The 22,753-nt window shown below is 53.0% G+C and overlaps 1 protein-coding gene across 1 annotated transcript in view; it reads left to right on the top strand.

Moving 5' to 3' along the window:
• Positions 1 to 22,753, top strand: part of TEX14 (testis expressed 14, intercellular bridge forming factor) — an 81,706-nt gene that overhangs the window by 20,440 nt on the left and 38,513 nt on the right. The window contains 5 exon segments of the mRNA XM_063291095.1: positions 8,912 to 9,090; positions 9,887 to 10,038; positions 15,563 to 15,753; positions 18,117 to 18,261; positions 20,275 to 21,203. Of these exon segments, the coding sequence (XP_063147165.1) occupies positions 8,912 to 9,090; positions 9,887 to 10,038; positions 15,563 to 15,753; positions 18,117 to 18,261; positions 20,275 to 21,203 (1,596 nt within the window).

The following is a 22,753-nucleotide window of genomic DNA, read 5'->3' as shown; positions in this document are numbered from 1 at the left end:
TGATTGATTGATTGCACATCTTCTTGGTAGTAATTTGATTGGGGCATTGTTTGTCTGCTTGGCAGTTCCTTCATGGGGGGTGTTTTCTGCTTGATTGTATGTCTGTCTGTCTCCTTGGTAGTTCCTTGATTACGGTATTGTTTTCTGCTTGATTCTTTGTCTGGTGTTAACCCCTGCTCATCTGGGTGTCAGTGTCATGAGTGCCGTTGAGCTAAAGTCATCAGCGCAATGGCACACATGACAATGACAAGGAAATAGGTGAAGGGGTACAAGTTAAGTAGCCATCAACCCACAACGACTAACGGCTAACAAACAATAGCTAAACGGATCACGGAGCCACCCAAGCCATCAGCGGCAATACAACGGGGATCGCCCAGCTGAAAGCAATCAGCAGAAGAATGGAAACCTGATGATGGGCGATCCCGGAGACCCTCACCCACCGGCAGGGCAACGCATGGGACAAAGGGGGGTGACGTGACCGTGAGCGAGGGGGCGCTGACCGGCGCGGGGTATTTAAACCCCGCACCGGCGCGCTCCTGTCACTCTCAGCTTTTTTCTACCAACGCTGTACCTGCCCTGCAATAAACCAGAGCCTGATTCGCAAACCAGTGTCTGAATGTTATTCAGAGGGAGGCAGCGCATGACATAAAGCTGAGAGTCATAAACTCAGCCTCGCCGAGCCCCACCGGACGACAACGAGCCGCGGGAGGAGTAGACGGCGAGAAGACCAGCAAGATGAGGCCGGAACGGCGCGGGCAAGGAGGGCGAGCCGCGCGGCAAGAGACAGAGGAGGACCGACCAAGGCCAGAGGCACCGCGGACTCCCGGAGCCATGGACGCCCACCCCACCCGACCCGAGCCTCAGCTCCAACCCCAAGGGGAGATGGCGACGGAGGCAACCCGACCGCGGGAGGGAGCAGCACGACTTCCGAAACCAGCGGAGGACCCCGCGCTCCACATCGCACCCCAGCAACGGGCGTGGAGCGACAGCCCCACGGCGCTCAACACGGAGGAGGACGATGGAGACACCCATCAGACGGCGGAGGAAGCGGACCCGCGGCAGAGGGACGATGAACCCCGCCGGCAACCCACCCCCGAGGACGCGCCAATGGAACCGGCCCCAGCGGCGGCGCGGGCTGTGGACGAGGAGGCACGAGCTGAACTCGCGGCCATGCGGGCTCAGCTGACGGAACTCCGGACCATGCTCCAGGCGCTTATGCCCCCCGCGCCACCCAACGACGTCCCCGCACAAGCCCACACCCCGAGCGAAGCACCGAACCCACACGGGCCAGCGGAGGGCCAGCAGACGGCACAGGCGGCCGACACCACACCCCGAGAAGCGAGAGGCGGGGCCGCACAAAACGCCCGGGCCCCAAAGGACTTCCCCATCTTCTTCGATGGGACCCCCACAAAACTCTCGTTTTTCGTGACCAACGCTAGGGAGTTCATGGGGAGGCACGGACACTCCTATGACTCCGAGGCCGACAAGATCGCCGCCGTGGCGATCAAACTCCAAGACAGGGCGGCGGACTGGTACGTCCAACTGTACGAGTCCAGCTCCCCCGCCCTCGCCACCTTCCCTGCTTTCATCAAAGAGATGAAAAACTACTTCGAAGACCCCCTAGCCAAAGTACGGGCGAAAAGCGCACTCCAAAGACTTAAACAGGGCACCCGCACGGTCCCTGACTACGCCCTGGAGTTCAAAGCCCTCGCGGGGAAGGTCAGCGACTGGTCCGAGACCACCCTGCTGGAAATCTTCAAAAGGGGGCTCAACCGCGACGTTCTCCAATGGGCCCTCTACCGCGACGACCCAGAAACGTTACACGGGTGGATCCACCTCGCGGGGAAAGCCGAACACGCGCACCGCACCTTCCTCATGACAACCACGGAAGACACAAACTATGCCGGGAAAAAGGTACCCGCACCACACGGGGGGATGGCCGGCCCCATATACCCAAAAAAGAAGTTCAACCGGGAGCCCTGCGGGAGGTGTGGCAAATTAGGGCACAAGACGGCGGATTGCTTCGCCAACCGACCGCCGACCAGCGCGCCCAAGCCCACCCCGAAAATTAGCCCCAAACCACCCAACCCGGGGCCGCCGCCTCACCGCCGAATGACCGTGGCCACAGCGACACCGGAAGAGGGCTGGGACGCTTACTGGGGGGAAGAGGACAATACCGACCCCGACCAGCCGGCGGGAAATGCTCCCCGCCTGCTCTGAGACGCGTGGCGAGGCAGGCGGTGGGACAGCAACGCGGACCACCTCAACGAAACGACAAAAGCTCCGTAATATTGGCAGCAATTCAACTCTCTGCCGGCAACGGAGCCACCACGGCCGCGGCACTAGTGGACTCGGGGTGCTCAAAAAACCTCATCCACCCCGACCTAGTCGCCAAACTCGACCTCCGCTGCTTCCCCCTCCCCACGCCGCTGGCATTCCACCAGCTGGACGGCTCTACAGCGGGAGGGAAACCAGCCACGCTACAAACCGAGCCGGTCACCCTGCAAATGGGCACTCACACCGAGCGCACATCGTTCGTAGTCACGCACATCGGACGGCCCATTGCAGTCCTGGGGATGCCATGGCTCGTGACAAACAACCCGCGGATCAACTGGGCGACCCGCACCTTCACATTCGGCGACGGCGAGTATCGAGCACCAGTTCCAGCTGGCAAAAGCAACCCCACGGTAGGACGAGCGGAGGCGACCACACAAGACAACGCCGCTACCACAGCAGACCTACCAGAACAATACGCCGACTTCTCCGAGGTCTTCGGAGAGGCAGAGGCTGACCAACTACCCCCCCACCGCAAGACGGATTGCCGGATCGACCTACTGCCCGACGTCCCCTTACCTCGACCAAAGATCTATTCGATGACCCCGAAGGAGATGGCAACCCTCCGGGAGTTCATCGATAAAAACCTAGACAGGGGATTCATAGAGCCAGCATGCTCACCGGTCGGAGCCCCCGTCTTATTCCGGGAGAAGAAAGACGGGACCCTACGGCTCTGCACCGACTACCGGGGCCTAAACGCGGCTTCCCTGTCCAACAAATACCCCTTACCCCTGGTGAAGGACATGCTCGCCCACCTGTCCACGGGCAAAGTCTTTTCCAAATTGGACCTTCGCGAGGCGTACTATCGCATCCGAATCAGGGAGGGGGACGAATGGAAGACGGCGTTTAACTGCCCCCTAGGCGCTTTCCAGTACAAGGTACTGCCCTTCGGACTCGCGGGGGCCCCTGGGGTGTTCATGCAGCTCATCAATGAGGTACTGCATGAACATCTGTTTAAAGGGGTCCTGGTCTACATCGACGACGTCCTTATTTACACAAAAACGCACGAGGAACATGTAACCCTAGTCAGGCAAGTCCTCGACAAGCTCAGAAGGGCGCAGCTCTATGCAAAGCCTACAAAGTGCGAGTTTCACAAAGAGCGCCTAGACTATCTGGGGTATCGAATCTCCGGGGACGGCATCGAAATGGACCCCGCAAAAGTCGAAGCGGTGCTAAACTGGGAGCGGCCCCGCAACAGACGGCAACTACAGAGCTTCCTGGGATTCGCGAATTTCTACAGGTCATTCGCCCGGGGGTTCGCTGAGATAGCCCTCCCCTTAACGGACCTCCTCAAAACCAAAGGGGTGGGGGACACCCGACGCGCCAAGAACCCAGGCACAGTGCTGAATTGGACTCCCGCGTGCCGGACCGCATTCGACAACCTGAAAGCGCTGTTCACTACGGAGCCAATCCTCGCGCACCCGGACCCAGAACGGCCGTTCGTGGTCCAAGCCGACGCCTCAGACTTCTCCCTGGGAGCCATCCTGCTACAGAAAGACCCCACGGGACTCCTGAAACCATGCGCCTACCTGTCAAGGAAGTTCTCCGAGACAGAGAGGCGATGGCACGTCTGGGAGAAAGAAGCCTTCGCGGTGAAATCGGCACTAGAGACATGGCGACACCTACTCGAGGGAGCCACCCAACCATTCGAGGTCTGGACGGACCACCGGAACCTCGAGGCCCTACGAACGCCTAGACGCCTTAGCCCAAAACAGGTCCGATGGGCCCAATTCTTCAGCCGCTTTGATTTCCAGCTGAAGTTCCTGCCGGGCAAGAAGAACTTCCTGGCCGACGCCCTCTCCCGACTGCCTCAAGACGAAGAGCCCGCCCCAGACACCATTGGGACGGTCCTATCCGCCTTGCAACTGGGGATGGCCGTGACCACCCGAAGCGGCGCACGGAGGCAGCTCGACTCTACGGCGCAGCCGACGGCGGGACAACCGGCGACGGAAAGAAGCCAACCGCAACTACCAGGGGGAATGCGCACGGACCTCGCCGCCGCCCTCAAAACCGACCCCTGGTTCCTGGCAAACCCCGACAAGGTAACGATGGCGCAAGACCTGGCATGGGGGGAAGGCAGAATCTACGTCCCGGACTCGCAACGCCAGGCGATCTTGCATAGGTCACACGACGCCAAGCAAGCGGGACACTTTGGGTTCCTCAAGACCCTACACCTAACACGGCGTCAATTCTGGTGGCCCGCGCTCAGGCGAGACGTAAAAACCTACGTGGCGTCCTGCCCAACGTGCGCTAGGGTCAAACGGGCACCAGGCAAACCCGCGGGGCTATTGCAACGGGTGGCAGAACCCTCCCGCCCATGGGAGGAAATCTCTATGGATTTTATAGTGGACCTCCCACCCAGCCAGAAGAAAACGGCCATTTGGGTGGTGAAGGACTACTTCTCAAAGCAGGCCCACTTCATCCCCTGCACGTCGGTCCCATCCTCACAACAACTAGCCAAACTCTTCCTCATCCACGTGTACAGGCTACACGGATGTCCCGCACGTGTGGTGACCGACAGGGGCACACAGTTCACCTCCAAATTCTGGCGGGCCTTCCTGAAGCTGACGGGGACCCAACAGGCCCTATCTACGGCTTGGCACCCTCAGACGGACGGAGCCACTGAGGTTCTTAATGCCACCTTAGAGCAATTTATACGATCATATACTAACTACCACCAAGACGACTGGGCTGAACTGCTCCCGTTCGCCGAAGTCGCATACAACAACGCCGTCCACACGAGCACGGGGAAAACTCCGTTCGAAGTAGTCTCGGGGCGCGACTTCGTCCCCATACCGGAGCTACCTCGACCCCCGGAACCCCAGGTGGACGCTAGCGACTGGGGACGGAAGATCGCGGAAGCATGGCCAGTAATCACGGCGGCGCTGAAGGAGGCACAGGCTGCCTACAAAGAGCAGGCCGACAAGCACCGGCGCCAACAACCGACGTTCCAGGCGGGGGATATGGCCTATCTATCCACCAAGTTCCTAAAGTCAACCCAACCCTCGAAAAAACTGGGGCCTAAGTACATCGGGCCGTTCCGAGTCACGCAAATAGTGAACCCGGTAGCAATACGCCTGGACCTGCCACACAACCTCCGGAGACTCCACCCGGTGTTCCACACCAGCCTCCTAAAACCGGCAACCACCTCCCGATGGCACCCAAGCACGCCACAGCCCGCACCGCTAATGATCGACGGGCAGCACCACTTCGAGATAAGGGACATTCTCGACTCCCGCAAGCAACGAGGAACTCTACACTATCTGGTCAGGTGGAAACACTTCCCCCACCCGGAATGGGTGGCGGCGCACAACGTTAACGCGCCTGACCTGACCAGAGCATTTCACCGGGCATACCCCGACAAACCGCAACCAAGGTCAGCAAAACTAAACCCCCCCCCGCAGGCCCCCCCCCGCCTCCCGTGCCCCAAGGGAAAGGGCCCCCCCCAAGCCCGCGACTTGGGTGGACCTTCCCCCCCCCGGGACTCACTCCCCCCGCCCCGGGCCCACGGGGTGGTGACAAATGATCGCCAGCACCCTCCCCCCGCCCCCCGGCCGCGGGGGAGTGGCAAGCAAGTCAACAGGGCAACCTGGGGGCAACGCCCAGGAGACACAACAAAGGCGACGCACTCTAAATAAGAAAAGAAGGGCCCTACCTGGAGCTGAGAAGCACCCGACCAGCCACGCCTCTCGCCTCGCCGAACTGAGCCAAACAAACAGGGTGTGGCTGGAGCATGCGCACGCCAGGTCAGGACCCGAGCATGCGCACCATGGACACCCTGGGAAGGCACGTGGCAGAGGGAGGAGCAAAGGGAGGGGCGACTACTCCGGCGGGAACTTTGAAAAAAAAAAAAAAAAAAAAATTTTGGCGTTTGACAGCTCCACGGGGAAAACCCAGAAAACCGGGGGAGAACACTATTCGAAAAGGGGGCAGTATGTCATGAGTGCCGTTGAGCTAAAGTCATCAGCGCAATGGCACACATGACAATGACAAGGAAATAGGTGAAGGGGTACAAGTTAAGTAGCCATCAACCCACAACGACTAACGGCTAACAAACAATAGCTAAACGGATCACGGAGCCACCCAAGCCATCAGCGGCAATACAACGGGGATCGCCCAGCTGAAAGCAATCAGCAGAAGAATGGAAACCTGATGATGGGCGATCCCGGAGACCCTCACCCACCGGCAGGGCAACGCATGGGACAAAGGGGGGTGACGTGACCGTGAGCGAGGGGGCGCTGACCGGCGCGGGGTATTTAAACCCCGCACCGGCGCGCTCCTGTCACTCTCAGCTTTTTTCTACCAACGCTGTACCTGCCCTGCAATAAACCAGAGCCTGATTCGCAAACCAGTGTCTGAATGTTATTCAGAGGGAGGCAGCGCATGACAGTCAGCTATTGGGGAGGATGTGCTCTGGTCTTTTTGTTTCCTCCTTAGCTTTTTTATTGTCTCTTTTATGGGGTGTCAGTGTGGTTTATCTCCATGTGCCTATGGATGGCTGACGTGTCTGAATGCCAAGCTCCCAGGAATTCCCTTGCGTTTTTGGACTTGGCTTGGTCTCGGATGCTCGCAGTTTCCCAGGTGAAAGTATGGTTGAGTCTGCCCACGTGTTGTGAGGTTAAGGAGAAAACAACACCCTCGCCACACTGGCCGGGCAAGGTACTGTATACAGACAGGGAGCAAAGCCCACCCTCACCAGCGCTGAAGATGTTGCCTAGGCAGCCCAGAAAAGTCTGCAAGCAACGAGCGAAGCCGAGAAGGCACCCAGGGCTCCGCAGCTCGACCCTGAGCTGCAGAGATTCTCCTCTGTTGGAGACTGAACTGTGAAGGGATTCTTGCCTGAATGAGGGGTCCCAGCTGTGTCCTTTCTGCGGATGAAAGCCGATTTCGGCAGGAGTGTGAGGCTGTGCTTCCCTGCCCTGCAGATGGCCCAGTTTCACTCCCACCCCACTCTTTCTCCAAGCCCTTCAGTGCAAACTCAGCACCCCCAAATAATCTCTCCACGTTTTCCCTGTAGTTTAGGGGAAGCTGGGACGGCTCCGCTGATGTCCCACCAGCTCTCCGCCTGGCCTTTCACCCGTCCCGGGGCACCCAAGTGTGTGTGGTGGGGCTGCTGCACATTATCCCCCCCGCTCCAAGTCACCTTGCCATTTTTCTCTTGGCGGTGGAGGAAAAGGACTCACTCCCTTGCCTGGATCAGCTCTTTCCATCCATTCCTGGGGTTGGGGGGACTACAAAATTGAATTTCTCCCTCCTTTGCGGAAGAGCATCCCTTCCTATCTTGGGGATGGAAGAGAATTTTGTTTTTTTCTTTATAATTGCAGTCATTTGTATGCTGCGATTGGAGTGACTCCTGTAAGCTTCCAACAATTACAGGTAGTCCTCACTTAACAACCATCCATTTAGTGATGGTTCAGACTTATGACGGTGCTGAAAAACCTGACTTACAACCATTGCATCAACCCTGCGGTCACGTGATCATGATTTGGGTGCTTGGCAACCGGTTCGCATTTATGACCATCAGAGCATCCTATGGTCATGTGATCACCATTTTCAATCTTCCTGGCTGGCTTCTGGCAAGCAAAATCAGTGGGGAACCACATGATTCATTTAACAACCGCATGGTTCGCTTAATGCCTGTGATGATAACAATTGCTTCAAAAACGGTTGTAAAATCAGGTCGGATTTGCTTAATGGCCACTTTGCTTAGCAACCGAAATTCCGGTCTCAATTGTGGTCGTTAAGTGAGTTAGTTAAATCTCATTTAAGAAATAGTAAATTGTAAAAAGTCTCCCATGGCCTTTCATTAAAACATGGTCCCCAAATACCCCAAATACATTTTTCCCTGTTTCCTAAAGAATAAAGGGGGGGGCGCTCACCTGTTCTCAGGGCTATGCTATTTATTTATTTATTTATTTACTTACTTCAATTTCTACAGCCGCCCATCTATTGCAGAGTAAGGGGGCTGTGCTGAGAATGTGTGTGTGTTTGTGTCTGTGTTTGTGTGTATGTATATAGAGCCACAGAGGGATGGGGTGGCGCTGAGGGTTGAACCGCTGAGCTGCTGAGCTTGCCGATCGGAAGGTTGGCGGTTCAAATCCGCATGACGGGGTGAGCTCCCGTTGCTAGTCCCAGCTTCTGCCAACCTGGCAGTTCGAAAACATGCCGATGTGAGTCGATTAATAGGTACCGCTTCGGCGGGCAGGTAACAGCGTTCCGTGTAGTCATGCCGGCCACATGACCAGGGAAGTGTCTACGGACAAACGCCGGCTCTTCGGCTTTGAAACGGAGATGAGCGCCGCCCCCTAGAGTCGGACACGCCTGGACTTCATGTCAAGGGAAACCGTTACCTTTACCTACATAGAGCCACAGTGCCCTCTCCTGGCCATGTTACTCATGGCAGGCAGATTCTATCTGCAGAAGAGAGTCTCATCGGTTTTAAATATTCGTTTATTTGTTTGCTCGCCTGCAGTATTTCTGTACTGCCGACTCCCCGTGGACTCTCGGGGGGTTCGCACTCTGGAAGCCGACGTTTCCTCCCGTTCCTCCCTTGACCCCTTTCCCTCGGCTGTTCTAGCGCTCCGAATTCCCAGTGCTGCACATGGAGACGATTGTGCACTTGCTGATCCAGGTGAGCGACGCGCTGCGATACCTGCATTTGCGTGGCTTCATCCACCGCACCCTCAGCTCCTACGCCGTGGTGGTTGTGCTGGCCGGGGAAGCCAAGCTGACCAACCTGGAGCACATGATCGAGAGGTACGTGCACCCCAGCCTCAGCTCCAGCATAGGCACGTCTCCGTGCGTATCTGGGCTTCGCGCGCTGGGCTCTGCCCCGCTGTGACTTGTGACCGGCCTTTGTGGCTTGCTCGGCAAATCAGGGTCGAAGCCAACTGTGGCTGGATGGGGAGGGAAAGCCTGGGTGCATCGTGGCTGATCAGATGACTTAAAACAAGGTGCAGCTGAACGACGAATTAGTTCAGCTGCTCAGTGAGCAAGGGAAGCTTGCCTGCGCGACACAGGGACTTACGCTACCCTCGGCGGCACCTTGTGTGGCTTTTTTCCTGGCTATTCCCAGGCCCGGTTCTGCGTCCTTTCCGTAGCAGGCTGATGGAATGTCTTTCCTTCCTCCTCTCCTATCAGCCCTTTGAGGTAGGCCAGGTCAAAAAACAGACCCTGCAGGGATTCTGTGTCGGCCTTGCCGCGTAAGCCAGATAGGAATCTCGGCCAGATGAGTTAAATCCATTTTATCGTAACACTCCATTGACAGAATCTTGCAAGTCTGGAAGTACAATTCTCCCACTGTCTCCTTTACGGCCCAAGAACATATACCTCTTCTGAGCCTCTTGCCCATCCCACTATCCAGCTGTGGGCTCAGCTGTCTCTTATCTGACCAGTCCCTTTGCAGCCTCTCTTTGCCCCATCTCCCAAGGCCTTTCCCACATACCAGTACATGGTCTGCCAGATTGCGAGAGATTTTAAAAAGACTGTTGTCTTGGCCCCCAGAGGGGGCATCTGTTCTTCTCCAATTCTGAGCATCTTCCCATGTCGACAGCAAAGACGGAGGGGAGCACAGTGACCTGACGCGGGTGCCCATCCCTCCCCAGCTGTATAAATGGTGCGCCCCAGAAGTGATCCTTGAACGAACTGCGACTCAAAAATCGGACATCTATAGTTTTTGCGCCGTCATGCAGGAGGTGTTTACAGGTAAGCAAAGTATAAAATATAAGGTCCGTTTTTTTTTTTCTTTTCTTTCTTAGTTCATATCTTTTTAATTTCTTCGTTTTTTTCCTCTGTAAGATTAAAGATTGTCTTGTTCAGTGTATGTGCATAAACTAAATACGTTTAAAAAGGAAAGGAAAACAGTGGGTAAAAACGCTGGGCCACAGAGGTTCCTGTGATGCGTAGCTTCTCCCCAATAAGGCGCAGGCTCGGACTTAGACTGGCTAAGGAAAGCTGGTTTATTGAGAAGGATACGGTCGCTAGAGAAAGATGGGAATGAGCACGTGTTGGGCTCCTTCCCTTTATATACACTTGTGTCGGCCTTGCCCCTTCCCGCTCCCCTGTCCATGTGTCCGTTCCCGGCCCTCTTGATGGGTGATCCTGGTGAGACAATAGCCTTGATGGGTGATTCGGGCGGGTGCCGTCCGACTGCCATTCTCCTCCTCCTGTGTGCGTCCCAGGTGAATACCCTGGGGCCCTTTGGAGTGGCCGGTGATTATGTTGATGGCCGCCCGGCCTTGGGCGAGCCACCCATGCAATCTGTTCTTGAGGGGATAAGCCTATGCATGCTTCCTGCCCCTCCCTTCCAACAGGAAGGCATGATCACATTGTGAGGCATGCATGCCTTAGAACGGGGCATGACAGTTCCTCTCTTTGGATTTATTTAAACTAACACTGCTCAAAATGATGCTAGACGGGGGCATCTGCCTGGGGGGTCAAAAAAGTCAAGATGGAGGCCACACCTGTGCAGTCAAAGATCTGCCGCTTTTTTTGTGTGTGTCACATGTGGGATTGAGGCTCTGCGACGCACATAAAACAGCAGAGCTTCAAATGCACAAGTGACTCCGCCACCTTGACTTTTTTGACCCCACTGTGTCTCCCCTGCCTTCATAGGAATTGCACAGCTTCAGATTTCTTAACTCTTAAGCAAAGTAAGGATAGGAAACTTACAGCTCCTGTTCTTTTTTTTTTAATCCTTTGCTCCTTCCAAAGCCAACTGAAATTAGAGAGTGGTGCAGTTTATCTGCAGTATTCAGTGGATCAGAAAAAATCCCCCTAACCCAAACATCTCAAAGGGATACTGCAAGATCGTCGTTAAGCAGAACAGAAATATTCTTCCTGATCGCTGAGTTACAGAACAGAATTGTTGGAAGGGGCCTTAGAGGTCACCTAGTCCGGCATTTCTCGACCTTGGCAACTTGAACAAGTGTGGAATTCCCCAGCCAGCATAGCATAGTTTCATTATCCAACTAGGTAACATCAGCAGTGCGATGATAAGTCGCACTGATGTTGTCACCTGGTTGGGTAATGAAACATCTGCAAGCCAGCCACCAAGCTCAGAGAGCACCAAGGGCTGCACAGTTCAGCCCTGAGCTAGCTATATTCTCTTCTGTTGGAGACTTAAAACTCATTAGGGAGTACCCAGGCGCTCCCTCTGGAGAGAAGACAGAATCGAAGTAGGAGTTGAGCCCTTACCTGTCCCTGGCACCTGTTACGACCCCATCATCTTCGCCTGCCAATAGGCACATTTCCTTCTTCATCTCTGTCTTCACTTAGCGAAGCCTTGTTTTAATGTCTCTGTCTTCACTTAGCGAAGCCTTGTTTTAATGTCTCTGTCTTCACTTAGTGAAGCCTTGTTTTAATGGACTTATTGGAGCAGTGTTGCTCAACCTCAGCAGGTTTAAGATGTGTGGACTTCAACTCCTAGTATTCCCCAGCGAGCAATGCTGGCTGGGGAATTCTGGAAGTTGAAGTCCACACATCTTTAACCTGCCAAGGTTGAGAAGCACTGCATTGGAGGGTTGTTTTATCTCAATCAGTCTTCCTTGCACTGCTCCCTGACGCACACAATACCAGTTCCCCCCACTTGCAATTCTGCACAGCTTGGGAACGACCAGGAATGGCCACCTTGAAGTTTCTGGAGAGGCAGCCCCGGTGAGCGGTCAGGAGCTCATGCAGGGCACACCCTCACGCCCCTTGCAGCGGGATGCCAACGCTTCTGGGATCTTGGATGAGCAAGAGATTTGCACCCAGCTACGAGAGAATTCTTTGTTAACCTCCAAGCTTTATTGACTGCGTGAGAGCGTGGCTTGGCTTCATCCTGCACACACACCCCTTTTTTTTTCACGTGCTCAGCAAACTCTGCCAAAGTAGCTGATTGTGAAATTGGAGGGGAGGGGAGGAGACGGGTCACAATCCAGATGGTTGCATGTACAAGGGGTATCTTCCACCCTGGCCCCTGCCCAGCACCCTTTTTTACAGTATATCCACCTTTTACTCTCTACCCCACCGTGGCCTAGCTCGGGAAGCTTCCCTGCTCAACGGGCACCACGTGGCCACTTTCCGGTCTGATCTAGATCCCCCCGGCCAGCCTCTGATCTTCACACTTCCGAGGCCATGTTCCTCACCACGCTTGGTTCGTTTTTTCCCTCAAAGCCATTGCCCGCCTGCCATGCGATAAAATTCAGATGGAGCCCGTAAATTTTACATCCAGGAAGGGATACGGTGATTCCCGAAGGCCCATTAAATCGTACTTCCCCCGTGGCGATCGGTGTTGCTGCGTCATTATGCAAGGGATTCAAATCGCTGTGGACGATGTCCTCAATGATCGAAGAGAGATTCCCCAATAACGAAGACCCTCTCCTGAGTCCCATTCGTTGCAAAAAAGGGCGGGGGGGAAGAAAACGGTGATGACATCGATATTGTACGGAAATCAGGCTAATCGGTGCAGAAGTTGGTCTGAGGTGTGGTAAATGGATGTTTCTTTGTATGGACAGAAGCACAAAAGCCCATTACGTTGCTTTCCGCTTCCCTTGATGTCCGGCGTTCCTTCCCGGAGCTGCATCTCCTTTGGTGATTCCTTCTCCGTGTCCCCTTAACTCCCTGAGCATCAGTTTCCTAAGCGGCGCTCCTCTTTTGTCCTTCCCCGGAATGGTGCAGGATTATATTTTCCATATCACCTTTTTCAGAAGTTCTCCACCCTTGAACTCCCTTTGACCCAAGGATCCGGCCTTGTACTTCTCTATGCTTGCTGCGGTTGGCTTCTCAGATCTAGTGGACATGGACAGCTCTGTTCCCGTTTTGCTCTCCAGCACCTTGAACCCCAGGGAGATGTGGTCATCTCCTTTCACCACTCCTTCTGCCCTTCTCTTTCCAACCAGCTCTTCTGTGAGGACGTCTAGACCATACGGCCCACGGATTGCAACATGGGTCTTTCTCAGTGGGGAGCTTCTGATTACTCTTGCCCATTGCTTGTTCTTCTCCAAGGCAGAAGGACGCCCTTCCCGGGCAGAGACTAGAGGTCTCTTCCTCTGAACCAAGGTTTGGGGCAATGGGTCTCCTGAAAGGAATCCAGAACATCATCAGCGGAGAGGCCCTTGGGATCCTCTTCTGGATCTCCAAAGAAAAGGATTTTTCTTGCCAAACTGGGGGTGGGGACCACCTTCCTGCCTCTCTCGGCCTCACAGTGCCATTCTCGGTCTGCAAAAACCTCCCGTGTCCAATTCAGGAATTCTCATCTTCCCTAAGCAGCGAGGGGTGGACAGTCTTGTCTCCAGCCTCTTCACTGTCTTGTCCTGGAGGAGGGGTGTTTGCAAGGTGTGGTCAAAAAAGTCAAGATGGTGGCCACAAGGTGCAGTGGAAGCTCTGCCTGTTTTTTTACGTGTGTCGCATAAAAAACAGATGGAGCTTTGATCGTGCCATTCAGGCACCTTCTTGACTCTTTTGACCAGGCTCTGCAAACACCTCTATCCAGGAGGGTTTTTTTTTTTGGCTTGTCTGTTTTATTTTGCTTGAGTTGCTTTTGACCTCTGAACGTACTTTTCCTGCTTTGTACTTCAGGATTTATTTCAAGGTGTGTTCTTTGCTTTTTTTTTTTTTGCATTTTTTAAAAACTAACACACCTTTTATTGGCCTTCCTTTGGAGCTGGAAACCAAAGTTGACTCTTCAAGGTCTTTTTATTTACATGTTTGTGGTGTAAATAAAACCAGCTTTAGACACAGGCAGGCCTCCGGGGGGCCGTCATTAAAGCAGAAAGGAACAAGCCTTGAGGTCTGCAGAGCTTGGCGCCTGGACTTTGTCCCAGCCCCTTTACCAGCAGTGGCAGGAAGCATCTGTATTTTCTTCTGTTCTCCAGCAGTGCATTGCATCTGGAGGTATAGAATCACAGGGTTGGAAGGGACCTTGGAGGTCCGCTAGTCCAACCCCCTGCCCAAGGCAGGAGTCCTCATACCATCTCAGACAAATGGTTGTCCCATCTTTTCTTGAAAACCTCCAGCGATGGAGCACCCACCACTCTGGGAGGTGAGCTGTCCCACTGCTCAATAGTTCTCACTGTCAGAAAATTCCTCCTCGTTCCCAGGTTGGATCTCCCTCTGAGGAGCATCCGCCCATGGCTTCTTGTCCTACCCTCGGGTGCCATGGAGAATGAATTGACGCCCTCTTCCCTGTGGCAGCCCTTCAAAAATGGGAAGTCTGCTGTCGTGTCTCCGCTCTTCGTGAAGCTAAACATACCCAGTTCCCTCAGCCGTTCTTCGTAGGATTTGGCCTCCAGACCCCTTATCATCTTTGCTGCTCTTCTCTGCCCTCTTTCCAGGGCCTCGGGATCGTTTTACTATTGTGGGGGCCAGAACTGGGCGCAGGATTCCAAGGGTGGCCTCACCAGGGCGGTATAGAGCGGCACCATCCCTTCCCGTGATCTTGACACCACCCCTTTGTCAATGCAGCCCAGGACCGCGTTGGCCTTTTTGGCGGCCGCAGCACCCTGCGGGCTCATTCTTAAGCTGACTCGTTCTTAATTCTTACATTGGTGCGCTGGGAAGAATGGGGTGGGATCCATATGCTCCGCTCAGGGTCACGTGGCCAGGAAGCCGGGTGCTTAGAATGGCGCGGTCAGCCGCACTCGAAGCCACTACCCAACTGCCGATGTGTTCCCGTTTCCCTCTTTGGGAGAGTTAATCTTGCTGAACTGAAGTCTCCAGCCCCTTTTCCCAGTCCCTTTCCAACATTCCCTAGGGCTGAAAAAAAGAAAGGTCAAAACATGTCACTACTTGTTAACCCTTCGTGGTTGTCCCGACAAGGAGCCCAACCAGGGGAACTAGCTCAACCTTTGTGGTAAGGTGACATTAACGGATCCTTGCAAGTCTGGAAGTATTTCTCCCCTCTTTTCCTTTTTGCTCCCTGGAAACTGAGGGAGGGTCCCTTCTGAAATGCTTCCCGTGCCCCTTTTCCTTCTGTGGGCCGAGACCCCTTTTACCGCCCGTTGTCCAGTCTGCGGCTCTCCCTCCTGTCTCCCAAGGTTGTTCCCACATGCCGTTAACACTACTTGAGGGAGGGAGAGGGAGGGGGATGCTGCGGTGCAATGCCCATCGCTCCACGGACGTCACTACAAAATAAAGGTGGAAGATGGTCCCTACTCCACGTAGACTGTGGCAGCGAGATCCTGCCCTTCTAGTTTTCTTGGGGTGCCTCCCCACATCAGGCTGTGCATTCAGGACGTGTGTTTTCCAGACACCATTCCCTGGGATGGACTGGAAGGTTCGGCCGTCAAAGATCTCATAATCTCGGGACAATGGCTGGAAGCCGACGCCAGGCTGCCCAAGCCCTACTACGACGTTGTGAAGACCGGCCTCGAGTCCAGGCAGAAGCAGCGCACGATGAACCTGCAGGACATTCGTTACGTCCTGAAGAACGACTTGAAGGTGAACGGGGGGGGCGTCATTCCCCGTCACTGACCACCTCCTCTGGGCGAGGAGCTAAGGAAAGGCTTGAGGCAGTGTTTCTCAACCTTGGCAGCTTGGAGATGTGTGGACTTCAACTCCCAGAATTCCCCAGCCAGCCTTGAAGTCCACGCATCTCCAAGCTGCCAAGGTTGAGAAACACTGCCTTAAGGTCTAAATATTGAAGGAAGTCTAGGCACAGGCTGCCAGTTGGCAGATTAAAAATTGGACAAGCTTCTGTCTTCGGCAAAGGCAGAATTTAATGTGCAGCTGCTTTTGTTCTAAAAACAACTGAATTTGCAAAGCTGCCTCTATCCCAGAAAAGTTTGATCTGACGCCATTCGTATCTTAAGCTCAACCTCCTGATGAATTTAAGCCCATCGGAAGGATCTTGCCGGATCAGGCCATGGGCCCGCCGGGCCCGGCATTCGGTCTCCCTCCTCGTGAGAGATTGCGGGAAGGCTGAGAAAGGAAAGGGAAACAAGGGATAAGAGTCTATGAGCAACTTAAGTCATAAATAACTACTTAGTCCAGGCAGAGAGAAACACACTGTAAATTAGGATGGGAAGAGTTAGTTTCTAAGATTGGTGATAGGATTCTGGCCACTGGGCAAGATCAAGGGAGCAGGGCCTGCACAGGCTTCAGCCAGGTGCCGTTAATGCGAGTTGGGGGTAAATGCAGAATCTTAGAAACTTCAGGAAGAACTTCCCACCTTCCTTTATGCAGGAAGTCCTCACTTAACAACCATTTGTTTAGCAACGGTTCGGACTTACGACGGCACTAAAACCTGACGTGACTGGTTCTCGCACTTGCCACCATCACAGTGTCCCTTGTGGTCACGTGATTGTGATTCGGGCACTTGGCAACTGGTTCGCATTTACAACCGTTGCAGCCTCCCACGGTCACGCGATCACCATTTTTGACCTTCCCAGTCAGCTTCCCGCAAGTAAAATCAGTGGGGAACCGCGTGATTTGCTTAACGACCACGTGGTTCACTTGACAACTGCCATAAAAATGGTCGTAAAATCGGGTCGGATTCTCTTAACGAGCGCATCGCTTAGCAACTGAAATTCTGGTCCCAATTGTCATTAAGCGAGGACTACCTGTAGCGAGTCCATTAAGGCAGGGTCTCTTGGAGTGCTTTGAAACACTTCTTCCTGGGTTTCTCGCCATCCAGGCTAGGTTGCCATTTATGAGATAAACAACCGGTGAACTTCCCTTCTGTCTGTGGGTTATTTACGTCTGTTGTCCCGTCCCTTCCCTCCCTTTCCTGGTGCCTTCACAATCTCTCACATGTAGTGGTCCACCAGATGCTTCCGGGAAGCTCTCGTGTTGACACTGATCTAAACGTGTCTCAGAATCTGATGGCTGTGAATTCTTCTAAGTTTTTGTCAAGAAGTACTTCCTTTTACAGGTAGTCCTTGACTTACGACCGTTCGTTTAACGACGGTCTGAAGCTACGACAGCCTTCGAACATGTGCTTTATGGTCTGCAAAGCACACCTGAGCATTGCGAAATGTCGCATCACCCCCCTGCCACATGCTCACGTTTCGGGCACTTGGCAACCGGCTCACGTGTATGACCAGTTGCCGCCTCCTGTGGTCGCGTGATCACATTTTGCGATGTTTTTTCCCGTTACGATGGAAATTCTGGTCCCAGTTGTGGTCGTAAGTCGAGGACTACCTGTATTAGTCCTTCAGTCTCCCTGCAGTTGGTTTCAGGGGCCGATCTGAAGTTTTAGCATAGAGAGTGTGAAAAAGTTAACTCCTTCCACATATTCTGTGCCATGTCTAATTTTGTCAGGACATCCTATGTCCCTGTAACCTGCGTTCACTATGGGGTAAAAAGTCTCAGAGGCTGTAGTCATTTCTCAAACAGGATTGGGGCTGACCACAGGGTAGGTCAAAAAAGGCAAGATGGCAGCCAGACCTGCAGGATCAAAACCCTGGCTCTCTTTTGTGGATATACGTGATTTTTCTCCCCCCATTTAATTGTTCTTTCTTTTTTAAGGCATAAGCCACCCAGAATCGCCTAGAGTCAGGCAGCCTCCAAATTTAGTCAAAATAAATAAATTAGTTTGACACATTTATTGCTGGTGGCCTTCTGTCAAATCTATAAGTCCTCCTTTTTAAAAACTAAACCTTCTGAAGAATTTTGGTGGAAAGCTTAGAGCTGAGAAAGCAGGGTGGTTTGAAGAGCGAGGAACAGGAGGGATTTGGACCCCGAGCCCGTGATCAGAACCAACTGGCTGGCCAAATAGCACAGATTTATTTAATTCACAGAAAAGGGACGGGGAGAAAAAACATTCCGCTGATCGGTTCCCTGTTCTCCTTTTCCTTTTGCAGGATTTGCTCGAGTCTCGCAGGAACCGCCCTTGTGCAGAACCAGTGTCCCCCAAGCCTGAAATGCACCCCAATATCAACATCTGCTTGCCCTCCGCCTCGGCTCTCGTGAAGAAGCCACAGCCGCAAGAAGAGACGGCTCACATAGGTCTGTGTCCTTTTTGGGGTGGGAGGCTGGGTGTATCAGGAAGATCTCAGCCGGTGCAGTTTCCCTACCACCCGGGAGGGACAAAGAATCATGGGACTCCAAAATTTGGGGGAGAGCAGATTTTGGGAGCCGCAGGGAGCAATTTTGAGCTAGAAGCACAGGTAACCTGGCGTAAATTGCTAAGCTAACCCTGGATTGCGTTGTTCGTGTGTTGGCAAGTTTTGGCAACTCAGATAGTTGACTTTGTATGTAGGGTGAATCGTGTGTTCATTTCTTTGGGCATTGCATCCATGTGATTGCAGCTGTGGTGTGTGTGTGTGTGTGTGTGTGTGTGTGTGAGAGAGAGAGAGTTGGTATACCCCCCCCCCCAAGTTCTTGTAATGCTGATACGAATTTTGTCCCACTGCTTCTTTTAAAAAAACACATCAGAATAAGGTAGATTCACTGGGCTTGTTAAATAAGCTTATTGCAGGATTTATATAGCCAGGGCTCACATATAGGCAGTCCTCCCTTAACAATCACAATTGGGACTGGGATTTTGGTTGCTAAGTGAGGCAGTCATTAAGCAAATCTGACCCAATTTTATGACCTTTTTTGCGGAAGTCTTTAAGCAAAACGCCATGGGCGTTTTAAGCAAACCATGTGGTCGTTAAGCAAATCACACAGTTCCTCATTGATTTTGCTTGCCAGAAGCTGGCTTGGGAGGTCAAAAATGGCGATCACATGACCGATGCTGTGATGGTCATAAATGCGAACCGGTTGCCAAGCACCCAAATTGTGATCACATGACTGTGAGGACACGGTGACGGTCGTAAGTGTGAGAACCGGTTGTAAATTGTTTTTTTCAACACTCTTGTCTGAACCATCACTAAACGAATGGCTGTTAAGTGAGGACTCCCTATAGTTGTGTTAAACAATAACGGGTATTGTTTCTCTGTTTATTCGAATGCTGGAGGTTCTGGCCAACGAACCATTTTGCCTCTGGGTGATTGATGAATAGAAAGTGAATAAACCATGATTTGTTTCAGGGCAATAAATGCCAACACGTGCCTCAAAATCTGCAAGGTTGTTGTCACCTCTGAAGCCCTCCAGGGCTATTTGCGGGGCCAGGAGGGACCTTGCGGGTCCCTTCAATTAAAGAATGTCCTCTTCTGGGATCTTGGAAGCCTCTCCCTCAGCACCTGCCCTCTGGAACGCCCTAAAAGGTTGCCGACCTGGATGTTCTCCAGGGACTGGGTAGCTAGATGGCCATTGAGAGGATTTTGTTGATTGTTTTGCCTGAGTTTAACTTCAGCGCTGGAAGTTCTTTTCGTCTGTTAATACTGTTCTTCGTTGTTTTTAACGTGTGGTTGGCCACCCAGAGTAACGCTGGTGAGACGGGTGGCCCTATAAACCGATTCAATGAGTAAATAACAGTTTGCGAGAAGCCACAGTGACATCTCAAGTCCCAGTGTCATGATGTCAGCCCTTCGAGGTAGACCAGACTTGGAAACCAAAGACAGACAAGCTAATACTACTTTAGTATTATGGTGGTGTGTTTATGTTAGTATGTTAGTATGTTTAGCATTATGTTACTTTACAATAACAGAACCTTGCACATCTGAAGGCACTCCCCCCCCCCCCTTCGAATCTTTGTGAGAGCTAGGGAGGGTCAGGTCTGAGACGCTTTCCCAAATTACATTTCTGCCTCGGACTCAGATTTCTCTTACCTTACTGTTGTCTTGATTGCAGCTCTTCCTCCTCTTCCTCAAGGTCATTCCTACTGCCCATTACACATGCTCAAATGATGTGACTTATGGAATTTGCACCATAAATTGCCTCCCGTGCATGATGTCCCTTGCCCCCTTCCACTCTCCTGCAGTCACCCTTGCTCTGGGTTGTCAGCCCCTGCGTGAGTCAGCCTCTTGTCTCCAGCCGTCCCCATGCGCAAGACCGGCATTGTGAGCAGGTGAGAAATTAGGTTGAGGGGCTTTGCAAGCCGCCTTCCATTGGGATTCTTGCTTCATTTCTCAGCCAGGAGCTTCACCATGACCAGGTGCGCCGTTTCCTCCCCGGAGATCAAACCTGCCGTCGTCCAAGTCTCCGAGCCAGTTCTTCGCATGGCTCAGTCGAGCCCGATTTTAGAGGGGCATTTGGAAGACTTTGAGGAAGCCAGAAATGCAAACTTGAGCCTTTGCAGCGTGGAAATCAATGAGATCTACACTTGCTACCCAGAGCTGTGTGAAGGGACGGAGGAGGACGCAGAGGTGGCAAGAATAAGGAAGAATCCCGATGCTGGGGAGGAGTTGCAGGATGCTCCAGGGGACGCAGCCCAAGTCGCATCCCCTCGAGCTGCTGAAATCCAGGAATGCGAGGCGGGCCTGTCCTCAGACACCGAAACGGAATGCAGTCAGGAGGAGCTGAACGGCGTATCCGTGATGAACGAGGTGCTAAGGAGCGCCCGGAGCAAAGGTGGGGATATCCAGTCCCAGTTTGAGTACAAATTTGGAAAGTGTGTCCTCGACCTGAAGATTTGCCAAACTCTGCTCCAGCAAGCCACGGACTCCCTCTCCCGGACAGAAGCCAAACTAGGCGCGCTGGAGACCTTGGGCAAACCCCGGCGGCTCTTTTGGGGGACTCAGGCAAGGGAGCAGCCCGCCGTTGTGATTCCTGCCAGGGTCTGCCAAGAGAAGCTGGAGACCATCTTGAGAAATATTAGGGCTCCCTTAAATGGAGACCGTGCCCTGCAGTGGAAGGCTGCCGCTCCCCCGGTGGAGACCTATGTGTCTCCGCCTTTCCGGATCCCGGGGACCTGCAGACCCCTGGTGATTCACTCTTACCAGGCTGTCGAAAACAGACCCAAGAATGTCAGCCAGAGCCAGGATGCCACCTACTGGAGCGATTTTGGACTGGAAGCAGCCAAAAGTCCCTTAAATCAAAGAGGAACAGAACCGAACTATCAGGTAAAGTGGGACGGGGAGGGGAGGTTCCTCTGCACCCTGTACAGGCTTTGCTAGCAGCGTTAATACTTCCTTGCTTTCGAGGGAAAGAGGAACGCGAGTCGGTTTAGCTGTAGGACCCCTTCATGATAGTCCAACAATTTCCGGCTGGATTCCTTGGATAGCTTTACCAGCCCTGGCCGTCCGGAGAGGAGGCGAGGGGACGCAAACAATTAAACGTGCGTGACAGCATTCTGGACACACGGCAAGCGGTGTACTTGCGCCAGGTGTCAGGATGCAAGTATGTCAGAGTGGCCTTTGTGCACGATGTCACTGCGTGCATCTCGCGGTCTTGGAGCGATTGTGGTTTGCTTTGGATGTCACTCCTGCCGATGTAGGGTTTTTTTTGTTTACTGAGCTTCCCGTTCAGCCAGTGGCTTGTCCCTTCCATAGGAAAGGACCTCAGAAACCCAGCTGGTGACCGTGTGGTTCTTTGAGCCTGGGCAGGCACCTTGAAACTCTCAAAGGACAATTGCCTTGCTTGTGCCACCAAAGCAAGAGAGTTGGCTTGTGTGCTTTATAAGATGTGACAAAGCCTAGTTGAATGTGGAAACTGAGCACAGGAAGCTATCTTGGTGGGGAAAGGGGTGCCTTTAGAAACATCCATCGGACAGAAAAAGATGGTACGTGAAGCAGGTTTTAGAAATTCTCTTAAGTACTCATCTATCTGCTTGAGTGAGTTTTTGAATTCCTAGAAAATCTGGCATTATTTGAACACATCTATAAATCAGTCAATCGTCTGTCTAATCCAGTGTTTCTCAACTGTGGCAACTTTAAGATGCCTGGACTTCAACTCCCAGAATGCCCCAGCCAGCATGGCTGGCTGGGGCATTCTGGGAGTTGAAGTCCAGGCATCTTAAAGTTGCCACAGTTGAGAAACACTGATCTAATCTGTATCCCATCACAATCGCAGCACTTTGGCAGCTCACATAGTATGAATATGCAATCAAATATAAAGATATAAAAGCAGGAGTATTAATGCTTTTATTAAAACTGTGATTTGGGTTCATCTGGGAGGACCAGTCCTTGTTTAAGGGACTTCACTGAAGGTCAGCTTGTCAGGCTCAAGTAATCAACAAGTTGCAGATAAAGAAGGTTGGGAAGGCCTTGGAGCACCTTCAGGTTATGCAAGCTGTGTTATGGACTAGAAATTAACTCTAGTTTATGCATGCACAAAACTGCTGTGTCTTTGCCACGCCTGGTGGGTTTTGTTGCAATAAACCAGTGTTTCTCAACCTCAGCAAGCTTAAGATGTATGGATTTCAACACCCAGAATTCCCTAGCCAGTTTGTTAGCTGGGGAATTCTGGGAGATGAACTCCACCCATCTTAAAGCATCCTGGCTGGGGAATTCTGGGAGTGGAAATCCACCCATCTTAAAAGCATGCTGCTTGGGGAATTCTGGGTGTTGAGGGCCACACAGCTTAAAGTTGCCAAGATTGGGAAATGCTGCAATAGGTTAACTGGTTATTTTTCTGATTGTCAGCTGGGTCTTCTCTTGATGCTGAAGGCAGC

The sequence above is a fragment of the Candoia aspera genome, chromosome 1 (assembly GCF_035149785.1).
Source record: "Candoia aspera isolate rCanAsp1 chromosome 1, rCanAsp1.hap2, whole genome shotgun sequence".
In the NCBI taxonomy this organism is placed as follows: domain Eukaryota; kingdom Metazoa; phylum Chordata; class Lepidosauria; order Squamata; family Boidae; genus Candoia; species Candoia aspera.
This window is presented reverse-complemented; position numbering and strand designations above follow the sequence as displayed.